Below are 25,634 nucleotides of genomic sequence, written 5' to 3'. Positions count from 1 at the left end.
GACTGTGACACCCATAACAATATAAATAGGAAATGTATCATACATGTTCCATTTGTTAAAAGTTGCTTATAATTTATCCAATCATTTGTCTCTGAATTTTTTTAAACCTATAATAAATTATGCTATTGGAAAATATATTTTGAAATGAATTTTCTCAGGCAGCCTACTGTGTTTTTACAGTCTCATGCATTACCTTACAAGCGTCTTTTCCGCCTTCTTTATAGCCAGCGCAGACCATCTGTTTGGTTATTTTATAATCTTGATATCTTTTCTGACATTCTTCATTTGTCACCAAAGGAATGGTTACCTTTTGTAGAATATTTTGGATTTCACCTGCGAAGTAACCAATATACAACTTCAGAGGGAGGAAGCACAATAAATAGTAGATATGGAAATAAGTTTTAAAGTGAATCAGAGCGCTGCACTTTTCATAAGGGCTATATCTTTTAAAACAATTAGTAAAAATTCGGAAGGTAGTGTTACACACACACACACACACACACACACACACACACACACACAGAGGAAAAGAGAGAGAGAGAGGGCACCCTGTGCTGTTCGCTTACTGCCTATGTGATACCGGGACACGCCCGGAACCCTGGGCTACCAGAGACCCTCCTCCCATGTTTTCGGCTCCCCCCTCGTCTCACTACAGTCCCCCAGAAATCCCATTTTATATTTATCACCTACGACAATCCAAAAGTCTAGAAGTTCTTACTTTTTATTTTTTTGTTTTATATATTCAAAATTATAATTTAAGATTATATCATTTCCGAAAACACCCTGAAGCCTTTGGCAACTGAGGGGTAGTTTGTTTTTGAGTAAATGCACGTGAGCCTTTCCCTTGGAGAACCATTAATTTACAGATCATTTAAATGCTACTCATGTTCAGGTTTCCCTCGGATATATGTTGGGAGCTTTCATTGCTTGGTTAAGATTACTTTTAATTTCTTCTTGTCTCAAATTACCCATAAAAAATCTAAAATGTGAATTACTTGAAAAAGGACTGAATCGGGAAAGATGGAAAGTTTGGCAAGCTACCCTCTTTTGTAAAGAATGACCTTCTTTACAAATAGTACTCTCCATAGTGTCTATTATGAACATAATTTTGGAAAAAGAGACTGGTCTGCTTCCTAAAAAGTTCAAGGGCCATTGGAACACTCCAAACACCCATAAACAGGAATCGTAAACCTAAGGTTTACAGAAGGAATTCACATGGTTTATACATTTGAGTAGAGAAAAAGTATTCAATTGCAGTAACCACCAAAGGAAGCCTGCCTCTCCCTTCAGTTATAATGGAGACAACAAACAGAGCAGTATTAGTGGTACCTATGACTCTGCCACCAACAGACGACAAATCAACAAATTACAGATCGTTTCATATCACATTTCAGTTGTGGCAGATAAGTGAAAATGCCAGTTATGCTCACCACTGTTTCAAAAATACGACTGGTATTAGACTAACTTGCTATGCAGTAGATTCATAAAGAGGCGTATGTATTACTATATCACCTTTAAAAGTATTTTGGTAACTATCTTGCACTTCACTTGGTTTCCTCTGAGATCCTGCATATTTTATTTAAACGTTTAAAACTCTTACTAGGGAAGTGGATCACAGGCTTCCTCCGATGGCAGGAAGGGCGCATGGAAAAAAAAGACGAAGAACTGGCCACAAAGAGAGATGGCACAGCTGCCTGTGCTCCTGGCTGTTAGCGTCAAGGGAGAACGTGGTTTTGGGAGATGGGAACGCTATTAATACTGAGGACCGAATGTGCTTGCCCAGGCTTGTCAGCCCTAGATGGACCAACCCTTCATGCAAAGTCAAGCACATGATCTTTATAATGAAGTAAGATGCTTAAAAGTCTCTCTAAAAAATGTTTTTCAAGCCAAAGCAAAAATACATTTAAAAAAATAACTGAATAAATATTTGGGAATAAATAGGTAGGAAAGATTAAGAGTCTAGACATAATTTGAGACAGAGCTGATTAAAACGACCTACTCCATGTATTTCAACGTGTATGATCTGCTATACCTTTTTCCTTCGAGAAGCCCCATCCGGTTATCCAGCAGTTACTATAAACTGTATTTGTGTCACCTTTGGAAGGCAGGCATACTGGTTTTTGGAATTCTGAAACATAATTTTTAAATTAGAGTTTGGTCATGTAAAGTTATGGATATAGACGTAAAAAAATACATCTTTTTCTTTTTCTGTCTTCTCCTTCTACAGAGTAGCACCAAGAAGAACTCTTTTGCTTTCTGTTTAACTTCTAAGGCTAATGACTCAAGAAAATTTGTCACCACCATTTATCACATGACATTTTTGGTGTTATAACTTCCTGAATTCAATTTTTAAAACCTAAATCTACAGTCAAAAGCATGTAGAAGTTCCTGCATCTTACCCTGTGTATGCTATCCTTAATAGTCACAGCAGAGTGTCTTCACTGCTTCAGGCATTAAGTGCTTTAATGTATTAATTATTATAACAAATCCAGGAAGAAATTATCATCCTCATTTTACAGACGAGGAAATTCGAGGTGTGAAGACGTAAAGCACCTTGCCCAAGTTGTCACATAATTGTCTGTGTGTAGTGGCGCAATCTTGGCTCACTACGATCTTGACCTCCGGACTCAAGTGATCCTCTTGCCTCAGCCTCTTGACTAGCTGGGACTACAGGTGCACATGACCATATCGAGTTAATTGTTTTTTTTCTAATTTTATGTAGAGACGGGTCTCACTGTGTTGCCCAGGCTGGTCTCAAACTCCTGGCCTCAAGCATTCCTCCCACGTGGGCATCCCAAACTGTTGGGATTACAGGTGTGGGCCAGCATGCCCGGCCATTAATGTTATTAGATGCGGTGGGCATTCAGCTCCTGGGAGCAATGAACCTCCAAAGGCAGCACCTCTGATTACGATGCTCTAGCCTTTCCTGGGCTTCTCTCTTTCCTACCCAGGTTACACCTGGAAGTTGATATCTGGTCCCACCTGCCCTCACACATCTCTAATATCCCTAAGCCCAAAGCAGTGGCAGTTATGCTGCTCTTATCAAAGGAAGCCCAGTGTCTCTTCAGGTGGCAAAGACGTTTCCTACACCCATTATTTCAATAACCTGCATGCAGTTGTATTCTTCCCTGAAAGAACGAATTCACATGTCTTGCTCTTTAAGTAGAAGAGATTTCATGGCCAGCCGCAGGGCCTTTGCTTCCTGTGCAACCCTCACCTTTCCCTCCACTCCACCAGTCAGAAAGTAACGACAGTCTCTCTAGATCTGTCCCCTCATTCAAACTGATATGAAAGGGTCAACCAGTACCATTCTGCCATCCACCGTCTTCTTCCATATGCTACATACCAGTGTAATTCAAAGGAGCCTGGAGTTTTATTAAGGCAATATCATGATGCTCTTCTGAGATTTTATAGTTTTGGTGAACAATAATCTCTTTTATTTGTGAAAAAGGTGTTTCTTTTGTAATGTCTGACAGATTTAAAATGCCACTATAAATGCGCCAAACATCCGGTAAGGGCAGCCTAGGAGAGAAGCATAAATACCCATTTGACACTGGGAAGTCCTTCCTGCGACAGCTAGTGCTCGACTTACAACCATGATTGGTTCTGACAGACCGGTCGTAACACGATGTGGTCGTAAGTTGAGTAGGCTATATGCACGCGGAGATGGTAGTGCTCTGGAAGCTGGCCCGCACTGTCGTCCGCCCAGCTGGGCAACGTTTGCGCTGCCAGACGCGGAGCGGTCGTGGCTAGCGACTGTGGTCGTAAAGTCGAATGGTCGTACGTTGCATAGGTCGTAAGTCGATCAATGCCTGTATATTGTTCTCCTATCACTCTCTTTCAAAGAGAACTGGGAAGGAAATACTACATAGGACATATTTTTTCCTACCTAATCACCCCTTCCAGTAATTTGCCATCACCAATAGCAGCAGCAGAGAATCTCTGAAGATTCTATTAAAAAACTGAAAAGTGTACATTTATGTAATTATATCATGCTTCGTGCAAGCGACAACACAAGAACGTTGTTGCCTCATTTTTGAGAGACACTGTAGCGAGAAGAGACCAGCAATTTATCACAGGAAAATTAAGCTTAGCTCAACAAAACTGCACCTAATGGCTTCATTAAAATTCAGAGCTATCCTTGGTGAAACCCCGTCTCCTAAAAAATGCTAAAATTAGCTGGGTGTGGCGGTGCGTGCCTGAAGTCCCAGCTACTCGGGAGGCTGAGGCAGGAGAATTGCTTGAACCTGGGAGGCAGAGTTTGCAGTGAGCTGGGATTGTGCCACCGCACTCCAGTCTGGTGCCTGGTGACAGAGGGAGACTCTGCCACAATCTGCCTCAAAAAAAAAAAAAAGAAAGAAAGAAAAGAAAAAAATTCAGAACTACCAAGAAGTCAGACTGATCTTCTAAAGTTCTTCTAATTGGGTAGAGTAGAAGGACTTTAGTGTTGTTTAAAATATTTCTGTATGGCTGGGTGTGGTGGCTTACACCTGTAATCCCAGCACTTTGGGAGGCAGAGGTGGGTGGATCACTTGAGGTCAGGAGTTCGAAACCAGCCTGACCAACACGGTGGTGAAATCCTGTCTCTACTAAAAATACAAAAATTAGCCAGGTGTGGTAGTGCATATCTATAATCCCAGCTACTCAGGAGGCTGAGGCAGGAGAATCGCTTGAACCTGGGAGGCAAAGGCTGCAGTGAGCCGAGATCGCACCACTGCACTCCAGCCTGGGCGACTAAGTGAAAAATTTAAATAAATTTATTTACTTAAAATAAATAAATAAATAAAATAAATCTATATTTTGGAAAGTATGAAAATTTAAATTGATTGTTTAAAAGATGAATGTATACTAAGTATATCCAAAATTATGACCTAAAGCAAAGCCTCGCTCCGTACAAAGATCTGGAAATCTTTATCATCACCAAGTGATGCAAGACAGGTGGGCACAAAATTTAGAAACAAATAATCGTGATATCAGGTGCAAAGGGGCCTTTTTGTTTTCAGTGAAATCTCTAATAAACTCACAATGCTGAGCCTTCAGGAATGAAAATTATTGGTACCAAATTGTAGTGCACTTAGTAAAAAAGAGCCCTACTATTTCCAATCTTGGGCCTTTTCTTCCAGGTCAACCACCATAAAACCACATGCCAGCTCCTGTACGGCAGGGCCCCTTCCTGCGATGACAAGGTGGCGGGGTCTGGCTCCACCATGTGTACCACTGACTGCTAGATCTGGGTGGCAATATATACAATCCTAGTACATAGCACCTACGCATGAATTTCACTAAAACAAAGATACTTGTGTTGATGTTTTGGCAGCAGTGTGTTCAATCCTAGTACACAGAATCTAAGCCTGAATTTCACTAAAACAAAGATAGTTTGTGTTTATTTTTGAGAAAGATCAAGCGTCTTCTAGTATTTCTTTTGCTTTTTCATATGTTTTGTCCATTTCTACATTTCTTATTGAATATAGTAATCATAGTTTATATTTTTTGAGTAGTGTTCATGTTCTACATACAGTACTAAGCATTTTAAATGTGTCACTTAATCCTTCCAATAACCTTAAATCCTTCCAATAACCATACCAATTAGGTACTCTCATTATCACATTTGAGATAAAATAAACCTCAGAGAGATTTGAAAATCTCGTAGGGTCGCACCTCTAATAAGCAGCAAAGCTGTCACTCAAGCCAAGCTCTGTCTAACTCCAAAGCCTCGGTGTTCTAAGACATAAAAACCCTAACATATCTCTTTGACCAATAAAATAGAAATATATCAAATTATATACATTGAAATATACAGAGTACAAAACTCTCACTTTTAAAAATTATTATTACTTAGTATATTCATGAATCAAAGAGCAAAAAGTAAAATTTCTATGGGCCTGACAAATAAGTCTTTGAAGAACACATCAGGGATTGGTGGTGGGAGATGGGATGAAGCTGGGTATTGACTTTGCTTCTTTTTCTGTGGGAGAATACCCACCCAGGGGCATCAGTCCTATACAGAGACCACATGCTTTCCTGATGGGTCAGATGGTCAGTGCTTGGACCCTACTAATTAAATGGGGTGAATACCATCCCTGCTTTAACACGTCTCTATTTGCAAAGTCACAGGACGATGGGGCAGCTGATCATAGATCCTTGAAAATGAAAAGTCAAGGTAAGACTCCGGCTGAGTTGCATCCAACACTTACCCATCAAAGCAGTGGGCAGCGGTGAGGACCCACTGGTGCCCTATGAGTGATCCTCCACACAGGTGCCTCTGAGCTGCCAGCTTCACCTGCAGGCTCACCTGCCAGGGCCACTCTCCCAAAGAAGAGTTGGTTCCTCCAACAATGCGTGCGTTTGTTCTTGTTGTGCAGACTGAAAAGACAGTGTTGATGATAATGGTTGGAATTAAAAGTGAATCACAGTCCCTTCCAACCCAAAAAGAACAAGACACATAATTCCATAAGACTAAGCAAGCTATCAACATGACAGACATCCTTACAATTCCATGAAAAAGCGACGTTACTCACCAGAGCTCTCCCCAGTTGTACACAATCTCAAAGAGTAACCAGAGCTCCCTTGTGTCCCATACGTAATCCTAGTTGGAGAACCATCCGAAGATAATCTTAAGAAACACTTACACCTAGATGAAATGAACAGTAGAAAGAGTAAGCCTTCACAGAGGGAGAAATAATACGAAGTGATCATCTCAACTGTCTTTGAAAAATAAAATTTCCCTCACTTCTCTTCCTTACAGTCTTCTGGGAGTAAAGAGTAAGTGAAAAACTGACAGCGAATCATCTTTGTACAAGTCTCTTGGCAAACATTCACTCCTTTAACGAAAGTCACATTCAGTTCTTCTCCTCCAAAGTCAACTCCTGGGTAAATTTTAGAATGGCAGGGCTCTGTGGTCAATTATAAACATAAAAACATATCAAGTGAGAAAAGAAATGAACAACATTTACACAAGTTTCTGTTACCTTGAGGATTCTTTCATCATTGTTGCTGTTAAAAGTCATGAAATATGTTACATTTTATGTTATATTATTATCAAATCACATTACCAGGTAGAGTTCTTTTGCAGGTTAAAAGGCTATATCCAGATATGGTGTTTTCTTGAGGAGTAGAGGAACTTGGTGTGCCGTTTTCAGATGTTTTAAGAAAACAAACATTTCTATTAAAAAAAAAAAAAGCAAGAGAGAAAGAAAGAAATTTGCATTAGAGGCATTAGACAAACACAAAAGCAGCTCACACTCAAAAAACAACTCAGCAAATTTTATTCTTCTGGGAAACTCTCTTCAAAGTAAATCAGACTACAGGAATCTAATAAGTTGCAAAGATTAAATGTAAATCAAGGCTCATCTCCCTCTGGAGAAAACTAATAGGCACAGACAACCTGAAAAGAGGACAGTAATGAAGTTCCACCTTCTAACTGGTAAAAACAACAACAAAAAGCATCAAAGAACAAATTCGGGGAGTTTATGCTGCCGATGATATCACATAACTGAATACCCTTCTCTTAGCTCCAGGCTGTGTGTAGAAGAGGGTGGATTATCTGAGTTAAGGACAGTGGGCCAGAGCCTTGATCAGACTAACCAGAGCTCTGGTTTCTGAAACAAAGAGAAGAGCCAAAAGCCTAAGGGATACACTGCCAGTGAGTGGCTTGTACTCCAAGCTAATACAAAACATCAAGATCATGTTTTGAATCTTCACTCAAAGGCATCAGATCCTTCTTTTTTCTCATGGCTATGCTTCACTGCTTCAATGGTAACATTTGTTTTAAAGTAAGAGAAGGTAGGCAGAGAAGTCTGCTAATCTCTTAACTAATCTGCACCTGGCAGAAAGGTACCTACTTAAACTGCAGGTTCAAGTGTTTTGAGGGAAACGAATGAAACTTTTTAAAACTCAGACGATACAATAAAAGTGAGGAAGGTACAAGTGCTCCCCATGCCCACTCGCCTTTGTGACTCTGTTTTCCATGCGTTCGTATAGAATGTAAAGAAGAAGCAGTTGGGATGATAGGTGCAGATGGTCCTACACACAAAAGCATCTGGGGTGAGAACCCTGGCAACATCCACGTCTGAGAACGCAAGATGTTGGAAGATGTCCATGCGGCAGCCTGTGAACTCAGACAGAAGACTTTCCTTAGGAAATGACACTAAATTTCCTTATATTTTGTCATCATAATTAAGGAAATTGTGACTATTTATTATTCATAGTACTAAACATCTTAAGTAAAAAAATGTCTGTTAAAGTATCTTCAAACTTGTTTGCCATTTAGAGGAACGCAAAGTTGGTCTAATTCTAAGGGGTAAATTCCTGTGTCAGAGAAATAAAAGCCATACCCCTAACTCCATTATCCACCAGTGCCAAATGTTTACGTTACTCAGTATTGACTTATGTTTCCTTCATATTACTCTGACTCTGAGGCCTTAGGAATGTAAGGTGTTTTTGTTGTATTTTCCTGAACATTATAAAAAGTTATTTAATAAGAAGAGACTAACAAAACGCCTTGTGCCCATTAAAATTAGAACGACAATCCACTTTTATTATCATTATATTCATATGATCTCATATCCTGTTTTGTTTGTGTTCACATCATTTATGCGGTTCACTAAATTTGATAACAGATAATTCTGTTGATACTCACTGGTTTACAGATTCAATGCACTCTATCAAAATCCTGCTCCCTTTTGTTGCAGAAACTGACAACCTTTATAAAATTCACATGGAAATGCAAAAGATCCAGAATAACCAAATTAATCTTTAAAAAGAACAAAATTAAAGCACTCAGATTGTCTGAGTTCAAAACTTATGACAGAGTTATGGTGATCAAGACTGTGTGTAACTGGCATTAGGGTAGACATATAGATCAATGGGTTAGATGTGATGGTCCAAAAATAAACTCACATTACAGATGATTGATTTTTGAAAAGGATTTCAAGACAATTCAGTGGATGATTGATTTTTGAAAAGGATTTCAAGACAATTCAATGGAGAAAGAACTGTCTTTTCAACAAATAGTGCTGGAATATCTGAATATCCACATGCAAGAATTAAGTTAGATTCCTACTTTAAACCACACACAAAATTTAATTCAAAATGCATCAAATGCCTAATGTAAGAGCTAAAACTATAAACCTCTAAGAACAAATTATAAACAAGAGTCTTCATAACCATGAATTAGGTTTTGGCATTTTAGGTAAAGCACGTGCAAGAATAAAGCCAGACTGGATTTCATCAAGTTTAAAAACTTCTGTGCTTCAAAGAACTCCATGAATAAAGTGAAAAGATGACCTGCAGGTACACAGAAAATTTTTGCAGATAATATACGGTCTAAGAGTGCAGTATCCGGAGTATATAAAGAGCTCATACAGCTCAACGACGAAAACAAATAACCCAATTATTTTTAATGGCTAAAGGATTTAAACAGAGATTTCCCCAAAGAATTCATTCAAATTGCCAATAAGCACATGAGAAAATACTCCACATTACTAGTCATTAGGGAAAGGCATATCAAAACCACCATGAGAAATCACTTCGCACTACCCGGAAAGGCAATAATAAAAAAGGCAATAACAAGTGTTGTTAAGTTTGTACAGAGATTGAAGCCCTCAGTGGAAGAGACAAGCTCAGACCACGGCTCTGGGCTGTCATTTCTGCTGTCCACACCCAGGAGAGCACCGTGGATGTCTAATCTCTGTACTTGCTTTCTTGTTAAACTGCAGTGAGTTCCCATATGATTTAATCTGATCAAATGTCCTTTACAGAATGATAAAAATCCTGGCTGTAGCCAGGCACAGTGGCTCACACCTGTAATGCCAGCACTTTGGGAAGCCCAGGCGGCCAGATCACAAGGTCAGGAGTTCAAAACCAGACTAACCAGCATGGGGAAACCCTATCTCTACTAAAAATTCAAAAATTAGCTGGGCACAGAGTCCTGCCTCCTGGCATCCTTCAAAAGCTCTTCCAGAAAAAAATAAAATGAATGTTAAAGTTAAATCGCCAGTTCATGGGAACCATCAACCTGGCACACACTACGGAGAAGGTGTGCTGTGGCGAAGAGAAGACAGGCAAATAGATGCCTTGTAGCCAATCTTCCCAATCTTATACAGGGACATCCTAGCCCAGCACCCAATACAGCACCAGGCACAGAGCCAGCACCCAGTCCTGCAGAGAACTAACTAGAAGGGATTTGGTTTCAGTAGCATCTTGTCATTAACATCCTGATATGCTAAATCAGGTGGAATGTCATCGCAGATTTCTGGGTAATTCCATTGAAATTACCTTTATGTGTGAAACAACAGTTTTATTCCCTCCCCATGGTAAAGTCATTTCACTAGATATGGACACAACCTAGGAATGACCTTACAGTTTCGCTACAATATCACTGTACTGGTTTCCTATAACTGCTGTCACAGGGGCATAACCACAGACTTAGTGGTTACAAACAACACAGATGTATCATCTTACCACTGTAGAGATTAGAAGTATGAAATGGGTCTTACGGGGCTAAAATCAAGGCATCGGCAGGGCTTTGTTCCTCCAGGATGCTCCATAAGGAAACTGTTCCCTTGCCCTTTTCAGATTCTAGAGGCCACCTGTGTTCCTTGGCTCATGGACCTTCGTCTTGTTAGATATAGTGAATTCCAAGTTTCTCTTCAAAGAATCTATGTCAGTATGTTCACCTCTCTTTTTCTTTAATTCTCCATTTTAAAGTTTAACTTCCTGGTTCTCTGTGCCCCCTTGCCTCTAGTTTCGGTAAACAACTTTCCCGCCAGCTCTGATCAGTCGTTCACATCTGTTCTCCCAGTCCCCTGCTCCATCCTGACTCATGCCGATCACCTGCTCTGGTCTCCTGCTTAACCCAAAACGGGGTAAGCCTTATCCCAAAAATGGGGAATACCCCAAGTAAGGTAAGGGATAAAGCTAGCAACAATAATATTCCCGCTAATAATTCCCTTGCCCTAATGTTAAAATACCAGAAGAATAATGAAAAGACCAAAAACAAGAAAAAGCAGCTGCTGTCCCAAACCCTTTTCCTATCCCTGTCGTCCCTCCTCCCTATAACTCTGCCTCTTGGGAATCGTGCCAAGAGCCCACTCGTTACCAGCCTGAGTACCCTTCCCTAAAAGGACTTCAACGTGAAATAGAGCAATGTAAAATGGATATTCAGACCTTCCCTTTCCGCTCTTCTCAGGGGAAGAAAAAGGCATGATCCATAGAGCTGCTATGGGAGCCAAGGAACAGGAACACCCACCAATTGGGGGCCCCAAGCCAGTGTGACACTGTCCTCAGAGTTTATGGGTGCCTAGGAATTTATACCCTGGCCAAATGGGTTACAGGCAGTTGTTTAGTATGTAAGAAAAGTAATAAACATGCTATAAACAATTAACCCTTGGGGGAAGTAATTCAGGCTTAAGGCCATTCCAAAATATCCAGATTGATTACACAGAGATGCCTCCTATTGGTCATGTTTATTAGTAATAAGAGATCACCTTACTCATTGGGTAGGAGCTATTTCCTTTTCAAGTACAACTGCTAATAATGCTGTTAAGGCATTAGTTGAAAATATTATACCCAAGTTTAGATTAACAGAGAACATTGATTCAGATAATAGGACTCATTTCACTGCACATGTCATTAAGAAATTAGCCCAGGTACTGGATATGACATGGAAATATCATCCTCCCTGGCACCCACCTTCATCAGGGAAAGTAGAAAGGCCTATTACCCTGTTAAGAATCCAAACTGCTCCCCAAAAAGACATAGGCCCATCCCCTTATGAGATGCTTCATGGATTGCCTTATCTGCATACTACTACTGATGTTCCTACACTTGAAATAAAAAAAAATCAGTTTCTCAGAAATTATATACTTGGTTTATCTTCCACTTTCATTTCCCTCAGAACTAGAGGTCTTTTAGCACAGGTGCCACCCCTACAGTTTCCAGCACACCAACATCAGCCTGGGGACCACGTCCTTGTCAAAAGTTGGAGAGAAAGAAAAGCTGGAACCAGCCTGGGAAGGACATTACCTAGTGCTCCTAACTACTGAAACTGCAGTCCAGGCAGCAGAAAAAGGATGGACCCATCACACCCGAGTCAAGAAAGCACCGCCCCCTCCAGAGTCATGAGCCATAGTCCCAGGGGAAAACCCTACCAAACTAAAGCTAAGGAAAATCTCTCTTTCATCCGTTCTATTAGTCCTTCTTCTTTGCTGGCCCTATTGCTGACCACCTGGTTATTAATGTAACCAAGTCAATTTCACCTCAAACTATTACATTTGATGCTTGCCTTGTTATACCCTGTGGAGACTTGCCAAGTCAGAGGCAACTCTCCACTTTAGAAAAGTATCGTTATCCTTCCTAACTTTTCTCAGACAAAAAAAAAAAAAAAAAAAAAAAAAAAAAAAAATAAAATAAGTTACTTTGAGAAGAGTTTGACAAAGATTCCAGTGTAAACTGAAAATCTTGTCTTTTTTAGAACAGAGCTTCTCTGCCAAAGTTGGTCCAACGCTCTATAAAATGTTAAGGAGCAAGGATGGACCACCCCAACCAGCACTTGCCGTTTCCTAAAGCCATATATTCATTCTGCTGAAGGAGTCACCCCTCCCCATTGCCAGCTAAACCAACATATTCCAGTACAGATCACCATCGCTGCTCACTAGAGTTCTTCCTCTTCATTGAGCCATTTCTTTGATACAGGAGCAGAAGTCTCAGGGAGTAACCCCATAGGACCCTTTGAAATGCGGTTCATTGCCTCCTCACATCCTGCACCCCCTTCTCTGTCTCCTAAGTTCTCCGCTAACCAAAGCATCTCTAGTTATCTACCCAATGATAAAACCTAAGTAGTCGTTGTAGACATTAAAGATTTAAAACAAGCTATAGCAGTCGAAACAGGGAATCAGGATACAAACGGCTGGCTGGAATGGATTCGATATTCTGTTCATATGCTGAACAAGAGTGACTGTTACGCTTGTGTGACAGGCAGGCCAGAGACCCAGACTGCCCTTTCCACTTGGGTGGCTCTCTCGCGACAGGACATGAGCTCTATGGTAGCTCTTTTTCAGAACCCCACAGCCTGAGGCGCAGGCTCATGCAAGACTCTTACTGCTGTTCCCTAAGGTTAAGAGCCCTGTGGGTCAGCCCCGAGGGCCACCTGGCCTCCAGCCTCCAATGTTAATTCACCTTGTGCCTTTCACGATGTGGGTGGGGGGGAAGTTGACATTCAAGGAATGCCAACTTAACAGGGTGTCGTGAAACCGAGCCTTTTCAAGAGCTTACCAATCTGCCCGTATTCATCCCCGAGCAGATGTATGGTGGTGCTGCAGGGGACTATTGCTGTGTACTCTGCCAGGTACTTAGAGCAGTACTTGTGCCCTAGTCCAGTTGGCCATCCCTTTCACCCTAGCGTTCCATCAACATGGTTTTAAAAAAAGAGGGAGAAAAATAGAAAAAAAAAAGAAGTGCAGAAGTGCGTCACATGGGTCCTTTAACCCCCATGTTTATATAAACACTATTGGAGTTACCAGATAAATTTAAAGCCAGAGATCAAATAGCTGCAGGGTTTGAGTCAATATTTTTGTAGGTGACAATTAATAAAAATGTAAATTAAATAAATTACATGTGATTAGCAGCTGTTTATTAATTACACCAGGGATGCTGTCAAAGAGATAGAAGAACAACTAAGCCAAGACATGTGAAGGAAGTTTGAAGAGAAAATAAAAACCGTAAACATTCAAGATGGGGGATTGTTAGATACAGTGAACTCCAAGTTTCTCTTCAAAGAATCAGTGTGTCAGTATGCTCAGCTCTCTTTTTCTCTAATTCTCCATTTTAAAGTTTAACTTCCTGGTTCTCTGTGCCCCCTTGCCTCCAGTTTTGGTAAAAAACTTTCCCACCAGTTCTGATCAGTCATTCGCATCTGTTCCCCCGGCCCCCTGCTCTGTCCTGACTCGTTCTGGTCAACTGCTCCGGTCACCTGCTTTGACCTGAATCACCCCTGGTCACCTGCTCTGCCATAACCGTTTTTCCCACCAAACCACCCACTCCCCCTAATCTGGCTCATCCCCCTGCTCTCTTTAAAATAGCCAATCAGAATTAGCTTTGACTGTGTGGTCTAACTCTAGCCAATAAGGGAATGACACAGCAGTAGGGGCTGCACCAAGAATAAGACCCTCTTCCCCTCCCCTGTTCAGATGTGTGCTTACCATTGCTCCGTTTGTGAGATGCACCCTTCTATAGAAGTAAATTGCCTTGCTGAGAAAATTAATATTTGAGTTGTACTTCTTTTGTAGCATTGAAAATTTACATATAACAATCTTCAAAGCCAGCAGTGTAACACCTTCAAACCTCTCTCTCTGGCTCTGAGCCTTCTGCCTTTCTCTTTTTCTTATAAGCCTTGTGAGTAATCCACCCTTGTGAGTACATGGGGCCCATCCAGAAATCCAGAGTAATCTCCCCATCTCACAGTCCTTAACTGAATCACATTGACAGAAGCCCTTTTGCTAACTGTAGGGACACAGCTGCAGGTTCCAAGGCTTAGAGCAGGGACATCTCTGGGAGCTTTTATTCTGCCTGTTACAACCACAAAGTGAAGTCGTCCTACAATTACCAATCTCTGAAAGCGCACAAGGCTTCAGTGAGAATCCAGATTCCACGTTATCCAGCACCTTTATACTCGTAGGTGTTCCTCCAGGACTGTGCTTCAAGAGGCAATTGTTCCTGAATGTGAAGAAAAGAGGTTACTTTGCTTCCTGCACTTTGAGGTGCAGGCAGCAGTCCAGGTAACATAGTATTCAGATGGACATTGGGAAAAGCAATGACCCTGATAATGAGTGAGTTAGGGATTTGCATTATTAATCAAATGGACATCCTTCCCCTTGAAAAGGAAAGTAGGGTGAGAATGAGGCCAGAGACCCTACGATACTAACCCTCATTCTATAAGCAAGGCCTATGTGTGGGGCAAATGGAACTTATTCACTTCAGGAAAAATCACACCAAAATTGAGTAGAGTGTGGAGTGATAGACAGTAGAGACTGGGAAGGTGACAGAGAGGTGGGAAGGGGGTTGGTGACGAAAAATTGTTTGGTGGGTCCAATGTACATTACTCCAGTGATGGACATATTAAAAACCTAGACTTGACCACTATACAGCACATCAAGGTAACAAAATTACACTTGTACCCATAAATTCATGCAAATAAAAATGAGGTTTAAAAATAAGGAAAAAAAATTCACAAGTTAATATCAAATTGTGATTAGCTCTATGAATGAAATAAACAGAGCTGGGTGTGACTTAAAAGAGAATGCTCAGAAATGGCCTTTTGGACGGGGTGATATTTGAGGAAAGACCTGATTTGTTAAGAATCAGAAGAATCAGCCTTGGAGAAGTGGGGGAAGAGGATGCCAGCAGTACAATTACATACTCAGGGAAAAGAGGAGAGAAACACATGAAATTAAAATGAAGTATTTAATGAAAAAATGAAGATAAAGAATAAAATAGAGTAAATAAGGAAAGTGGTTAGGAGTAAAAGCCCTGTTTGGTTTTCAGTTGGGGAAACAGAAAGAGGTTATGAAGAATAGAGGGAATCCTGGAGGCACCAATATAAACAACAAACACCGTGAGCTGTACTCACCGGTACTCTGCATTGTGAAATGTTTGCGTGGCATATGAAAAAAACTGGCAGCGAATGTTATTGGTGCACCGTTTTTGACATTCTTCAACACTGCTAACCTTAGACACATTAAAATTGACTCCTCTCATATCAATTCCTTTATAAATGTCTCTGTGGCAAGCTGTACAAGAAAAATGCATAGAGCAAATGCAGTCAACTTTTTTCTAGAGGTAGATTTGATACCCCCTACTATTTGAGCTGGTACTTTAGAAGGATAATAGCCTGTTTTTGGCAACTGCTGTATTAAGGGATTTAAAATTTTTATGATGCCCATAAATTACCGAACTCTGCTTGAAGTAAACACAATCTACTATTTTCCCTAAAACAATAGGATTGAAAAAGGGTCACTTCATTTCTTAAACTGCAAGATCCATGCAACAATACAGGTAAATTTCACATCGAAGTTATCAATGAGCAGTGGGAAATAAGGCAATAATAATGAGGACACTGATAATATGTGCTGAAGTTTGCGTTACTAAAGACACTGATGTGCCTTTGACCTTCTGCATTGAGTAAAGGAAATTCCTTATCTCGTAGTGTTATTTTTCTGCTTTCAACTTCTCCTGTCTGATTACAAGTTGCACCTGGGTCAATTATTTCAAAATGTGGAGAGTTGTTGTATATGCATGATGAAACCACTTCTATTCTTGTTTTAAAACTTTGTCAATGTCTATTTAAGCACCCTTTCTTTTTTGAGACAGAGTCTCACTCTGTTTCCCAGGCTGGAGTGCAGTGGCATGATCTCGGCTCACCGCAACCTCCGCCTCCCAGGCTCGTTATTCTCCTGCCTCAGCCTGCTGAGTAGCTGGAACTACACCCAGCTACTGGTGCCACCACACCCAGCTAATATTTTGTATTTTTAGTAGAGATGGGGTTTCATTACATTAGCCAGAATGGTCTCGATCTTCTGACCTCATGATCTTCCCAATGTACTGGGATTACAGGTGTGAGCCACCATACCCAGCCTTACGCACCCTTTTCATGGAGATTTGTCTTACATGCAAAAGATATAGGTAATTCTTTTCACAGACAGTGAGCCAAAATTAGGCTCTTTTTTTTAAAGATTCAATTTTCTTAGTTATACTTTTGGTTAAGGAAGTAATGTAACCAGAAGTATAAACCATATACTTTTTTAAAGTTTTATTCCTGAAGATAATGTGAAATAAGCCATAATCTATTGTAGGCAACTTTCCACTCCTAAGACGTATGGTTAAAGTCATAAAACTAAATGTAAGGGCGGGAAAGACAGAAAATATACAAACTGTCAGGAAAACAATATGCTAAGTTGGGCAGGAAGGTGGATATTCACAGTGGTTCTTAAACACAAATTTGTAGATTGTAGAAATAAAACCACTTTCCAATTTTTCTTCATGTAAGAAAAGAGTAGGCTAAGAGTTGCGATGGGACTCTTACAAATAAAAACTTTTTAAGTGTTCATATGAAAGCTCTAAATGCTTTTGACTAGAATTGTTCCAAGTATAGAGATTCTATGCACTCAGGAACAATTTTTCACTTTAAGATGTTTGCAAGTTAGGGAAAAAAAAAGCATTGGAAGCAAGCTAAATGAGTAACACTAAGTTTTAGAATACATTAACAAATAACAGGAATATTGAGAAAGGCACAAGACGACTTTCTCTTTAAATTTTGCTATAGCATACAACAATCAGAAATAACACTTACTTGAATACAACAATCGGAAATAACAACACTTACTTGAATAATTTATACCAAATTTATTAACATACAAATTTGATCTTATAAAATAGGAAATGTACGCCACCTCAGGTACACTACACCTTTCTTTTTCTTTTTCTTTTTGGTAGAGTTTCACTCCTGTTGCCCGGACTGGAGAGTAATGGCATGATCTCGGCTCACCACAACCTCCGCCTCCCAGGTTCAAGTGATTCTCTTACCTCAGCCTCCCCAGTAGCTGGGATTACAGGCATGCACCACCATGCTAACTTTGTATTTTTAGTAGAGATAGGGTTTCACTTTGCTGGTCAGGCTGGTCTTCAACTCCCAATCTCAAGGGATTCACCCGCCTTGGCCTCCCAAAGTGCTAGGATTACAGGCGTGAGCCACCACGCCCGGCCAACTACACCTGGCTAAGTCAGGCCCATATTTGTAACTAAGACATTCCCATCCTTTGACAACTGATTAAAATGCAAACAGCAGGCTCAAAGTGTGTGCGTACTGAAGGGGTGATATCAGTGAGGAGGAAAGAATGACAAATTTTAAAAATCTGAAATTTGAACCTACAAAATTAACTGTGCATAAGAAAAATAAAAACAAAATAGTAATGATGTATAGTCATACATAGAACAGCACGTTATTTTAAGATTCTGCCAGCCCATCAGTTGAATCTCTTCAGCACTTTTCACTTTCTGATCAGTCCCAGTCATGTTTGAGAAATAGTTCATTTGTCTTAAATTTATTAGGATAGCCTTGGAAACTGTTTCCCAAGACATCAGTAGCTTCAGATGTCAGAATCAAAGTTCTCTACCATCGTAGTCCTCACGTTTCCTTTAAGTATCATTCTTAGCACGATTTGCAGAACTCAGTTCCTCAGTTTGGGCTTAATGGTATATCATTAAGAGTTTCTTGATGTCAGCACTGGGGTTGACATTTTGGGCCAGAAAATCATTTGTTGTAGAGGACTGCCATGTGCCTTGTAGAATGCTGGGCAGCATTCAAACATTCCGGCCTCTACTTAGTAAATGAGAGAGGCATTCCGGCCTCTACTTAGTAAATGCTAATTGCAACCTCCCTAGCTGTGACAACCAAAAGTGTCTCCAGACATTTTCAAACGTTCCCTAAGGGAAGAGACAAAATCACTGCTGGCTGAGAATCACTGATGTACAAATTACCCTCAAGTGAACCTGTGAGAGAGATGTTCCCTAATGTTTTCTTAAAAATTCTTATCTGGAAACACGGAGACACGATTATTTGGATTTATTTTCTGCAAATCTTAAACTTTAGTGATAACCTCATACAAAATAGAGGCTCATTAAGTATGTGTTGATTGATAAAGACAATAGAGGTATCCAGATGAATATGGGTCCCTCTTTTGTGACCAGAATACTGCCCCATCTCCTATCTTTATGAGTGATTTTTTCCAAAAGGCTGTAGCAGTACAGACTTGGAGCAAAAGTCGTTATAAGGTAGATCCAATATTAACTCAAATGTAGCTGAGAAATTCGCATCTTACCACTTATTTGATGACCACAGTGCTTTAAGGAATGTCCAGAAATTGCACTTGTTTGATGTACTTTTGGCAGGGTTCCTGTAACACTGTCTTTCAAGAAGCAACCAAACCTGTTTTAAAAGTAGCTTTACTTAGGAAGTAGAATAATAAGCATACATTGAGGAAATGTCTAGCATTTTCTATACACTAACAAATAAAACCAAGAATAAGGAAAGTAATATAGCTTCCCCAATACCTGCTGGAAGGAATACTCTTAGAGGTAATTTTATAACATCCCCTTAATATCTAACTTCAGCATGGCATTCTCTTTACACTCACATTTTTTAAGTACAGAAAGACAACCACCTTAAAGAGTTAACGATTTTTCCTGTGTTCTTAACTTTCAGGCAACTGTGTCCCCAATTGGTGATTATTTTTGCAAATACTTTCATTTACTTAAAAAATTACATTAGTGATAAGAGCTGTATATAGTGTTCGCCTTGCTTATTAAATCCTTGTAGTCTGCACATAATGGGATACTTCCTTCTGTCTTAATTGTCAACTTCCATGTTAATTTCATTATTTATAAGAATTCCAGAACCTACCTCAATTTTAATACGATGATCCTCACATTCAATCTGGGTTTTCTCTACAAATTTAACATGTAGGATCAGAGAATGACTATCCGATTTCTAGCTCGTAAACTCACATAGAGTGAAGATGAGAAAAGGGTTATGGATATGGACGTGGGAATAACAAAGAAAAGCTTATTCTGGATATTAATCAAAATGAAAAAACATTAAGATGAAACTGTGGCTCGTGATTAACAAGCATCTCCCTGACCTAATAAGAACTGTAATTACTATTTCTCCAAAACGTTTACAAATCCCCAGTTAATACATAGTCACACAAGTATAAGCACACGTGCACACATACATGCCATATATGGTGTCATGCCATAGATGCCCAAACTGGCCCACTATAGGCACCACTCAGATCTGCCCTGTCCCAAAACCACAAGTTCTAGATCTTTCTCAACTATATTCTCAGCAAAACGCTTGTTTTATTTTCTTTGGACTGTGCTATCCACTAATGTGATCGTGGGTCACACAGTTCAGTATATTTCTTTATTCAGATGAAATGTTCACCTGTTACATTCTTTCTTGAGACAATCTCTTAGCCCAATGATGTTCAAGCATTTTGAGGCATTGAATAGAAAATGACCAGCATCATTTACTTTAAATAAATGTGATCATTGTTTAAAATGCAGATTTCTAGTCCCAAGAAACTTTGATTCAGCAAGTCTGAGCTGTGGCCTGGGCATCTGCATTTGTAAGAACTACGTGAAGGATTTTGCTGAAGCTGGTCTTTGAACCACATTTGGGAAAGAACTCTCAGTTATACTATACCTTTTGGCAGGCAACTAATTCCATTTTGAAAAATGGCTTCTCTAATAATGAAATATCATAAAAATATTTTACCTTTTATGCATGTCATTGACTGAACTTGCTGGAAGAAAACTGAATAGCAAACACCTTGGGTGGAACGTACACATCATCTGGCAGTGTTGGGCATTTGGGGTGTACATAGAGGCTACATCCCCACCTCTGAAGAAGGTGTTTTCATATAGTTGAGTCAGACACCCTGTGATAGAACCATAAGAATTAATTTGGGATCAATTCAAATAACACTTTTAATAAAAAGATATCTGCTTTCTTCTCTCACTGACTACTCAAAGGTCTGTATAATATAACTCTAATTATGCTGAGAAAATAAAATACATTAAACCAACTATTTGAACAATCTATATTGTTATTTAATTTTCTGGGTACTTCTGTATAAAAAAATGTGGCTTATTTTTATTAAATTGCACAATAATTTACATATAAACTACCCACAGTAAAATAAAATCCTAACTTAGTTTTTCCCTGTTGCCTGACATGCTATGAAAATATCATGCCTTTAAAAGAATAATATTTGGTCTATTTTCAAAATACTTTTGTAAGAAACATCTTCACCAACTTCTCACAATTCTGTAAAGGAAGACAGAGGCAGCTTTCGTTATCTGTTTCTGACTTATGCTATTTAAAAGAAAGAAGTTAAATAACTGAGCTTCAGGGCACACGGACTTGCCCAAGATCCACAAAGTACGCGAAGGTGGTTGGACAGCCACCCAGCCCTGACTCCCAGCCCGGTGTCCTTTTCTAGCATGCAATGCTAAATGCTGTTCCTCATCTCAGTGTGATTCAAGCAAACTGACAATTACTGAGCGTTTATTTTTTACTCATTTTTAAGACACTTTAAGCAAATGCATGCACATGCTAAATTGAAAATACATTTTGAACTACTTAATGTTTGGAATTATTCCCAAAATATAATGCACCCCACATATTATTAGAGAATTAGGTGTCTTTACTGGCTTTAATTTGTACGTTTGGATTTACCTGGAAAGACCCTCTTGGAAGTCTGCTTAACAAGCTTTCCTGTTCAGGTAGCACATTCATTTCAGTCAGTCAACTGGCCATTAACCATGGCTATGCCAACGGCAACCTTGTCCATTCCCTGGGGCGGTAGTTGCTTTTCAATTTAAATAGTAGGTATTTTGTATTGCCTTTGGGGGAATGAGCAGCTTAGGCAACATCCATTTTACTAGGCACTGAAGAGGGCCATTTTCTCTGCACTATCCTTTGCCCCTGGGGATTCTGGCCCTGAGCCCCATTATGACTACCCAACACAGCAAGATTTCTTCTCCCACTCTCAGAGGTGTGGCCAAGATGACTGCCTCTTGGGTAAGGTTTGTATTTGGAAAGAACACAGATCTCTTCAAGTGGAAGCTTTTGGAATGCAAGTGTATTGCCTAGATTTCATGAATGCACAAAACGTGGAGGAGTTGGTTTAGTTACAACACTAGGTATAAAGCTATTTTTTCAGACAGTTGGTGGTTCAGACTGACTCATAATTATCAAGCAGTCACTCCTCTTCCGGCCCCCAGTTCACATGCAAGGATACACACAAAGGCTGGTGTTGGCCCAGAGCTTCCCATTCTGCAAGTGATTCCCTGTGAACAGCCATGTGACTCAGTCAGGGAAAGGGGTGACTAGAAAGACACCAAGTTTGTTGTTGAATGGAAAGAAACTTCTACTAGGTGTTCTTGTTCCTGCTTATCCTCAGAAGTTGGTGATCTTGATGAAAATGATGACCATGACAATGAGAGCCATGCCTGTACCATATTTTGGAGCGTTTGTAAAGTACTGTTATATAATTTCGCTCACAATGATGGTGACTTTCAAAGCTTTTACATGGGCCCCATGTCCATAGACTTTGGGCTGTTATTCAGTCTTGCTTAACAATTACATAAACAATAAGGAGCAGTAAAGTACTCTAATTTTAAAGAATTACGTGAAAAACATAAAAAGATAACTTACAAAAGAAATAGAAGTGATTAGGAAGCATGTAAAAAATGGGAACAATCACAAATATAGGCAAGTTAAAACAACTAGAAGCCATTTCATCCATGAGATTAGCAAAAATGAAAAATTAAATAACTAGTATTCGTATACTGATTTTGATTGCAAATGATGGAAAACCTAGTTCAAAGTGGCTTGAATACAAATGAAATCTGTTAGTTCAGAATCCAAAAAGCCCATGGTGAATCAGGCTGAAAGGGTAACTGGCCACTGAGCTCAACCGATAGCATCAGACAGTATGTCTCCTTCCGTTTGCTCCAGTCTGTGGTGTTACCATTACTCCCAAGCTCACATAGTAGCAAAATAGTACCAGCAGCTCAGGCCTCTGTATTCTCTTATGTTTCAAGTCAAAATGGAAAATAAAAAAGAGTAAGAGTTCTATTTTGAGACATCTAAACAGAAGATTTGTTGCAAGACGTTGGCTCTGATTGGGTAACTGTGGCCTGCAGGATGCGTGCATTTCCTGGTTCAGGCCTGGGTGGGTCACGACCTCCAGCTCCGGTGTCAGTAGCAGATTCAGGGTCATCAGAACCATATGGACCAAAACTGAGAGGCAGTAGCTCTGCAGAAGTAGATTAGGATACTCTTTCCAGAAAGATAAATATGTCAGGATGCAAAGCAGCAAGCCTGTGAGAGTCGGCCTAAGCGGGCCACGAAAGAGAATTTCATGAAATTATCTTTCAGAAAAGTTACTCCCTAATTGACGTTTTCTACCAGCTAATAAGGGTGCTCATTTAGCTGGTAGAAAAAGTCAATTAGGGAGTAACCTTTCTGAAAGATAATTTCATGATGCTACACCATAAAACCTTCAAAAATATTCATAACTTTGAATCCAGTACTTTTATTTCAAAAAATATATTCTACAGAAATAACTGAGTAAGTACATAAGAACATGCACACAAAAATACCATAAAAAGAGAATACCAAGCTCTAAAAATATTATATAATTTATTGGTATCAAAATATAGCTGTAACTGGGAAATGCAAGTCAAAAAGTATCCATAGTTAATTACTCTTTCTTGTAAAATGTGCAAATAGGTAAAGGTAGAAAAATATCTGAAAGACTAAACAAAAGATGTTTACAATGACTGTTTCTGAATTTTGGGACTACATGCAATATGTAGTTTCTAATTTTTTGCTTATTTATACCCCTAATTTTCCTAGCTGTAATCATGATTTATTTTGACGGAAAAAAGCACCTGGATTTGGCCGTGGTCCACAGTATCTCTGGCTATGCTCCTTCTCAGCTTTCAGTGAGTTTGCACATGGGTTTGTAAGTTATGGTTTAGAAGCGCAATCAGGATTGAGGGACAGAAGCAGGGGAGGTATGATTTAGGGAAAAAAAGCTTTGTTCTTGGAAAAAGCCTCTTTATGAATGTAAACCTTACCCATAGATGTTTATTGTAGCCATACATCTGAGAGGAAAGTTAAATACTCATTGTTTTGTGGCCCTCTTAAGTCACCATAGACTCAGAATCGTGCCTTGGGGGGACACAGAGAAAATACCCTCTATACTGATTAATGAAAAACGGTGTCCAGAATCATTTTTATTCTCCAAAAATTCATGAAATGAATAAAGAAATAAGATTGAAATCTGGTGTCCAAAGCTATTCACCTAGAACTACCCAAATGGATGGTTTATTAAGTTAAATTTAAACCAGATACTTTCATTTTTGAAATGGCTCCCCAGTGATCCAGAATAAAACCACACATCATGTACCTAACAGAAACTTGGATTGGACCCAGACACTATAAAATGCCTAGCACTCTTGAATTTTCAGATAAAGTTGAATTTTTAATGTTGATAATAATAATAGAGGACTAATTATTTTGTTAAGCAGACGAACTTTTTTGTTAAGGAGAAGTTTTTGCCAACACATGTCCCAAGACATTCCCACTTCCAGGCTGCTTCCCCTGGTCTGAAATGTATGTGTGGAGTAATATATCTGACAAGGGGCACTTGCTACGGAACATTAAGTGGACACATGTCCTGAATCATCAGGGACTAACTTTTCCTCTGAAGCTGTATGTTCAGTAGCTTTCTCCAGGGGTGGAATGATTTGCTTAACTGCTCCTGTCTTAGCCTGAATTTCATGTTTTATAGATAATTCACTTACCACAGGAAACTGTAGCAAACAAGGAAATGAGGTAAGTTGATTGCTTGCATAAAAACATTCTAAAAAAGAAAACAATACATAACTCTGTTGATTTCAGGCTACATTTAATATAAATCTTAATTTAAAGTGATATAGATTTTCTTGTAAATGTCTGAATTGCAAGACAAAGCACACAATTACCAGTATAGAAAACAAGGGTATTTTTTTGTACATTTGTGTCTAGGGAGTTGGAAAATTTATAATGCTTCCCAAGATACAAATTGAAACCTCCAGACTAGTTGTGTTTATTGCTGTTTTGCCACCTCTGTGGCTAGTAATGTTGGAAAGCCAATTGGTAGAGAAAGAGTAAACAGTTTTGAAACCTCTTGATCTGGGCAAAAAGAAAATTAATAAATAATGACAATAATGTCAGTTCAAAAATCCCTACGTAAAGGAAACCTCTGAAAATATTAAAGCCCATTAAAAATTTTAAATCAGTCAAATATTCTCTTAGATTTAAAATCATCTTACATTTAAATACTTCTACATAAAAGAGTATTAGCTCCCTCTATACTCTCTAAATACTCAGGAAATTAGAATATAAATGAATACTTTTCTCATTAAGTAAAAAACTATACTTTAAAATTTGTAGTTTATTTGGAAACAATCAGAATAATAGAAATTTGCTACCTGAAAACACAATTGCTTCTGTGGAGGTGAGGGTCTCTTGTCACTTAAAAATGAACAGTCTTCAAGCTGTTCTAATGTGGCACTGCGGGCACTATTTTGCTTGGCTTCAATATTGACTTTGGGTTTCTGCCAACAGTTTCAACTTTTTGTCCTGTCAACATATTCGATGAACATCCTATCTGTGTTCAGCTGTTAAGTATATTAACTATTTCAGGGAGTGATGTCAGCAAGAATAGGAATAGGAGGTTGTCAGAACAGGATTTTCTAGTGCTCATTACTTGCAGAAACATCAATTTGAATAAGCATCCACACACAAAAACTACTTCACTAGAGCTAACAAATCAAGTGAGAGGTCAGCATCTGGTTGCAGCACAGAAATAAAAAAAGACACATTGAAGAGTATAAGAAGGACAATTTCACATTATCAGTGTCACCCCACCTTCAAGCCTGGGCAGCACAGTATGGTGAGCGATACCCTTTTGCATGGAGGAAGGACAGTTAAGATAGCACCCAACTTCACCGCAGATCCCAAG

General features: G+C 39.4%; 1 protein-coding gene across 3 annotated transcripts in view; it reads right to left on the bottom strand.

The window, feature by feature from the left end:
• The window catches only part of KLKB1 (kallikrein B1), a 30,762-nt gene extending 5,476 nt beyond the window's left edge, over nt 1–25,286 (bottom strand). The window contains exons 1-14 of one of the 3 annotated variants that reach the window (XM_032298870.1): nt 25,102–25,286; nt 24,433–24,491; nt 20,330–20,492; nt 18,873–18,979; nt 15,626–15,785; nt 14,603–14,712; nt 7,948–8,107; nt 7,053–7,162; nt 6,731–6,893; nt 6,519–6,631; nt 6,195–6,363; nt 3,347–3,522; nt 2,033–2,128; nt 194–333 (exon numbers count right to left, since the gene is read on the bottom strand). In XM_032298870.1, the coding sequence (XP_032154761.1) occupies nt 194–333; nt 2,033–2,128; nt 3,347–3,522; nt 6,195–6,363; nt 6,519–6,631; nt 6,731–6,893; nt 7,053–7,162; nt 7,948–8,107; nt 14,603–14,712; nt 15,626–15,785; nt 18,873–18,979; nt 20,330–20,492; nt 24,433–24,490 (1,725 nt within the window). In that variant the 5' untranslated portion in view covers nt 24,491; nt 25,102–25,286. Of the gene's footprint in view, nt 1–193; nt 334–2,032; nt 2,129–3,346; nt 3,523–6,194; nt 6,364–6,518; nt 6,632–6,730; nt 6,894–7,052; nt 7,163–7,947; nt 8,108–14,602; nt 14,713–15,625; nt 15,786–18,872; nt 18,980–20,329; nt 20,493–21,801; nt 22,024–24,432; nt 24,492–25,101 lie in introns of those variants that run through there. The other 2 variants (XM_032298871.1, XM_032298872.1) reach the window with 2 other exon arrangements.
• Nucleotides 25,287–25,634: the final 348 nt, after the last annotated feature.

The sequence above is a fragment of the Sapajus apella genome, unplaced genomic scaffold (assembly GCF_009761245.1).
Source record: "Sapajus apella isolate SASKATOON/1434 unplaced genomic scaffold, GSC_monkey_1.0 scaffold39, whole genome shotgun sequence".
Lineage (NCBI taxonomy): Eukaryota > Metazoa > Chordata > Mammalia > Primates > Cebidae > Sapajus > Sapajus apella.
Note: the sequence above shows the minus strand (reverse complement) of the source record. Positions and strands in the feature narration are given on the sequence as shown.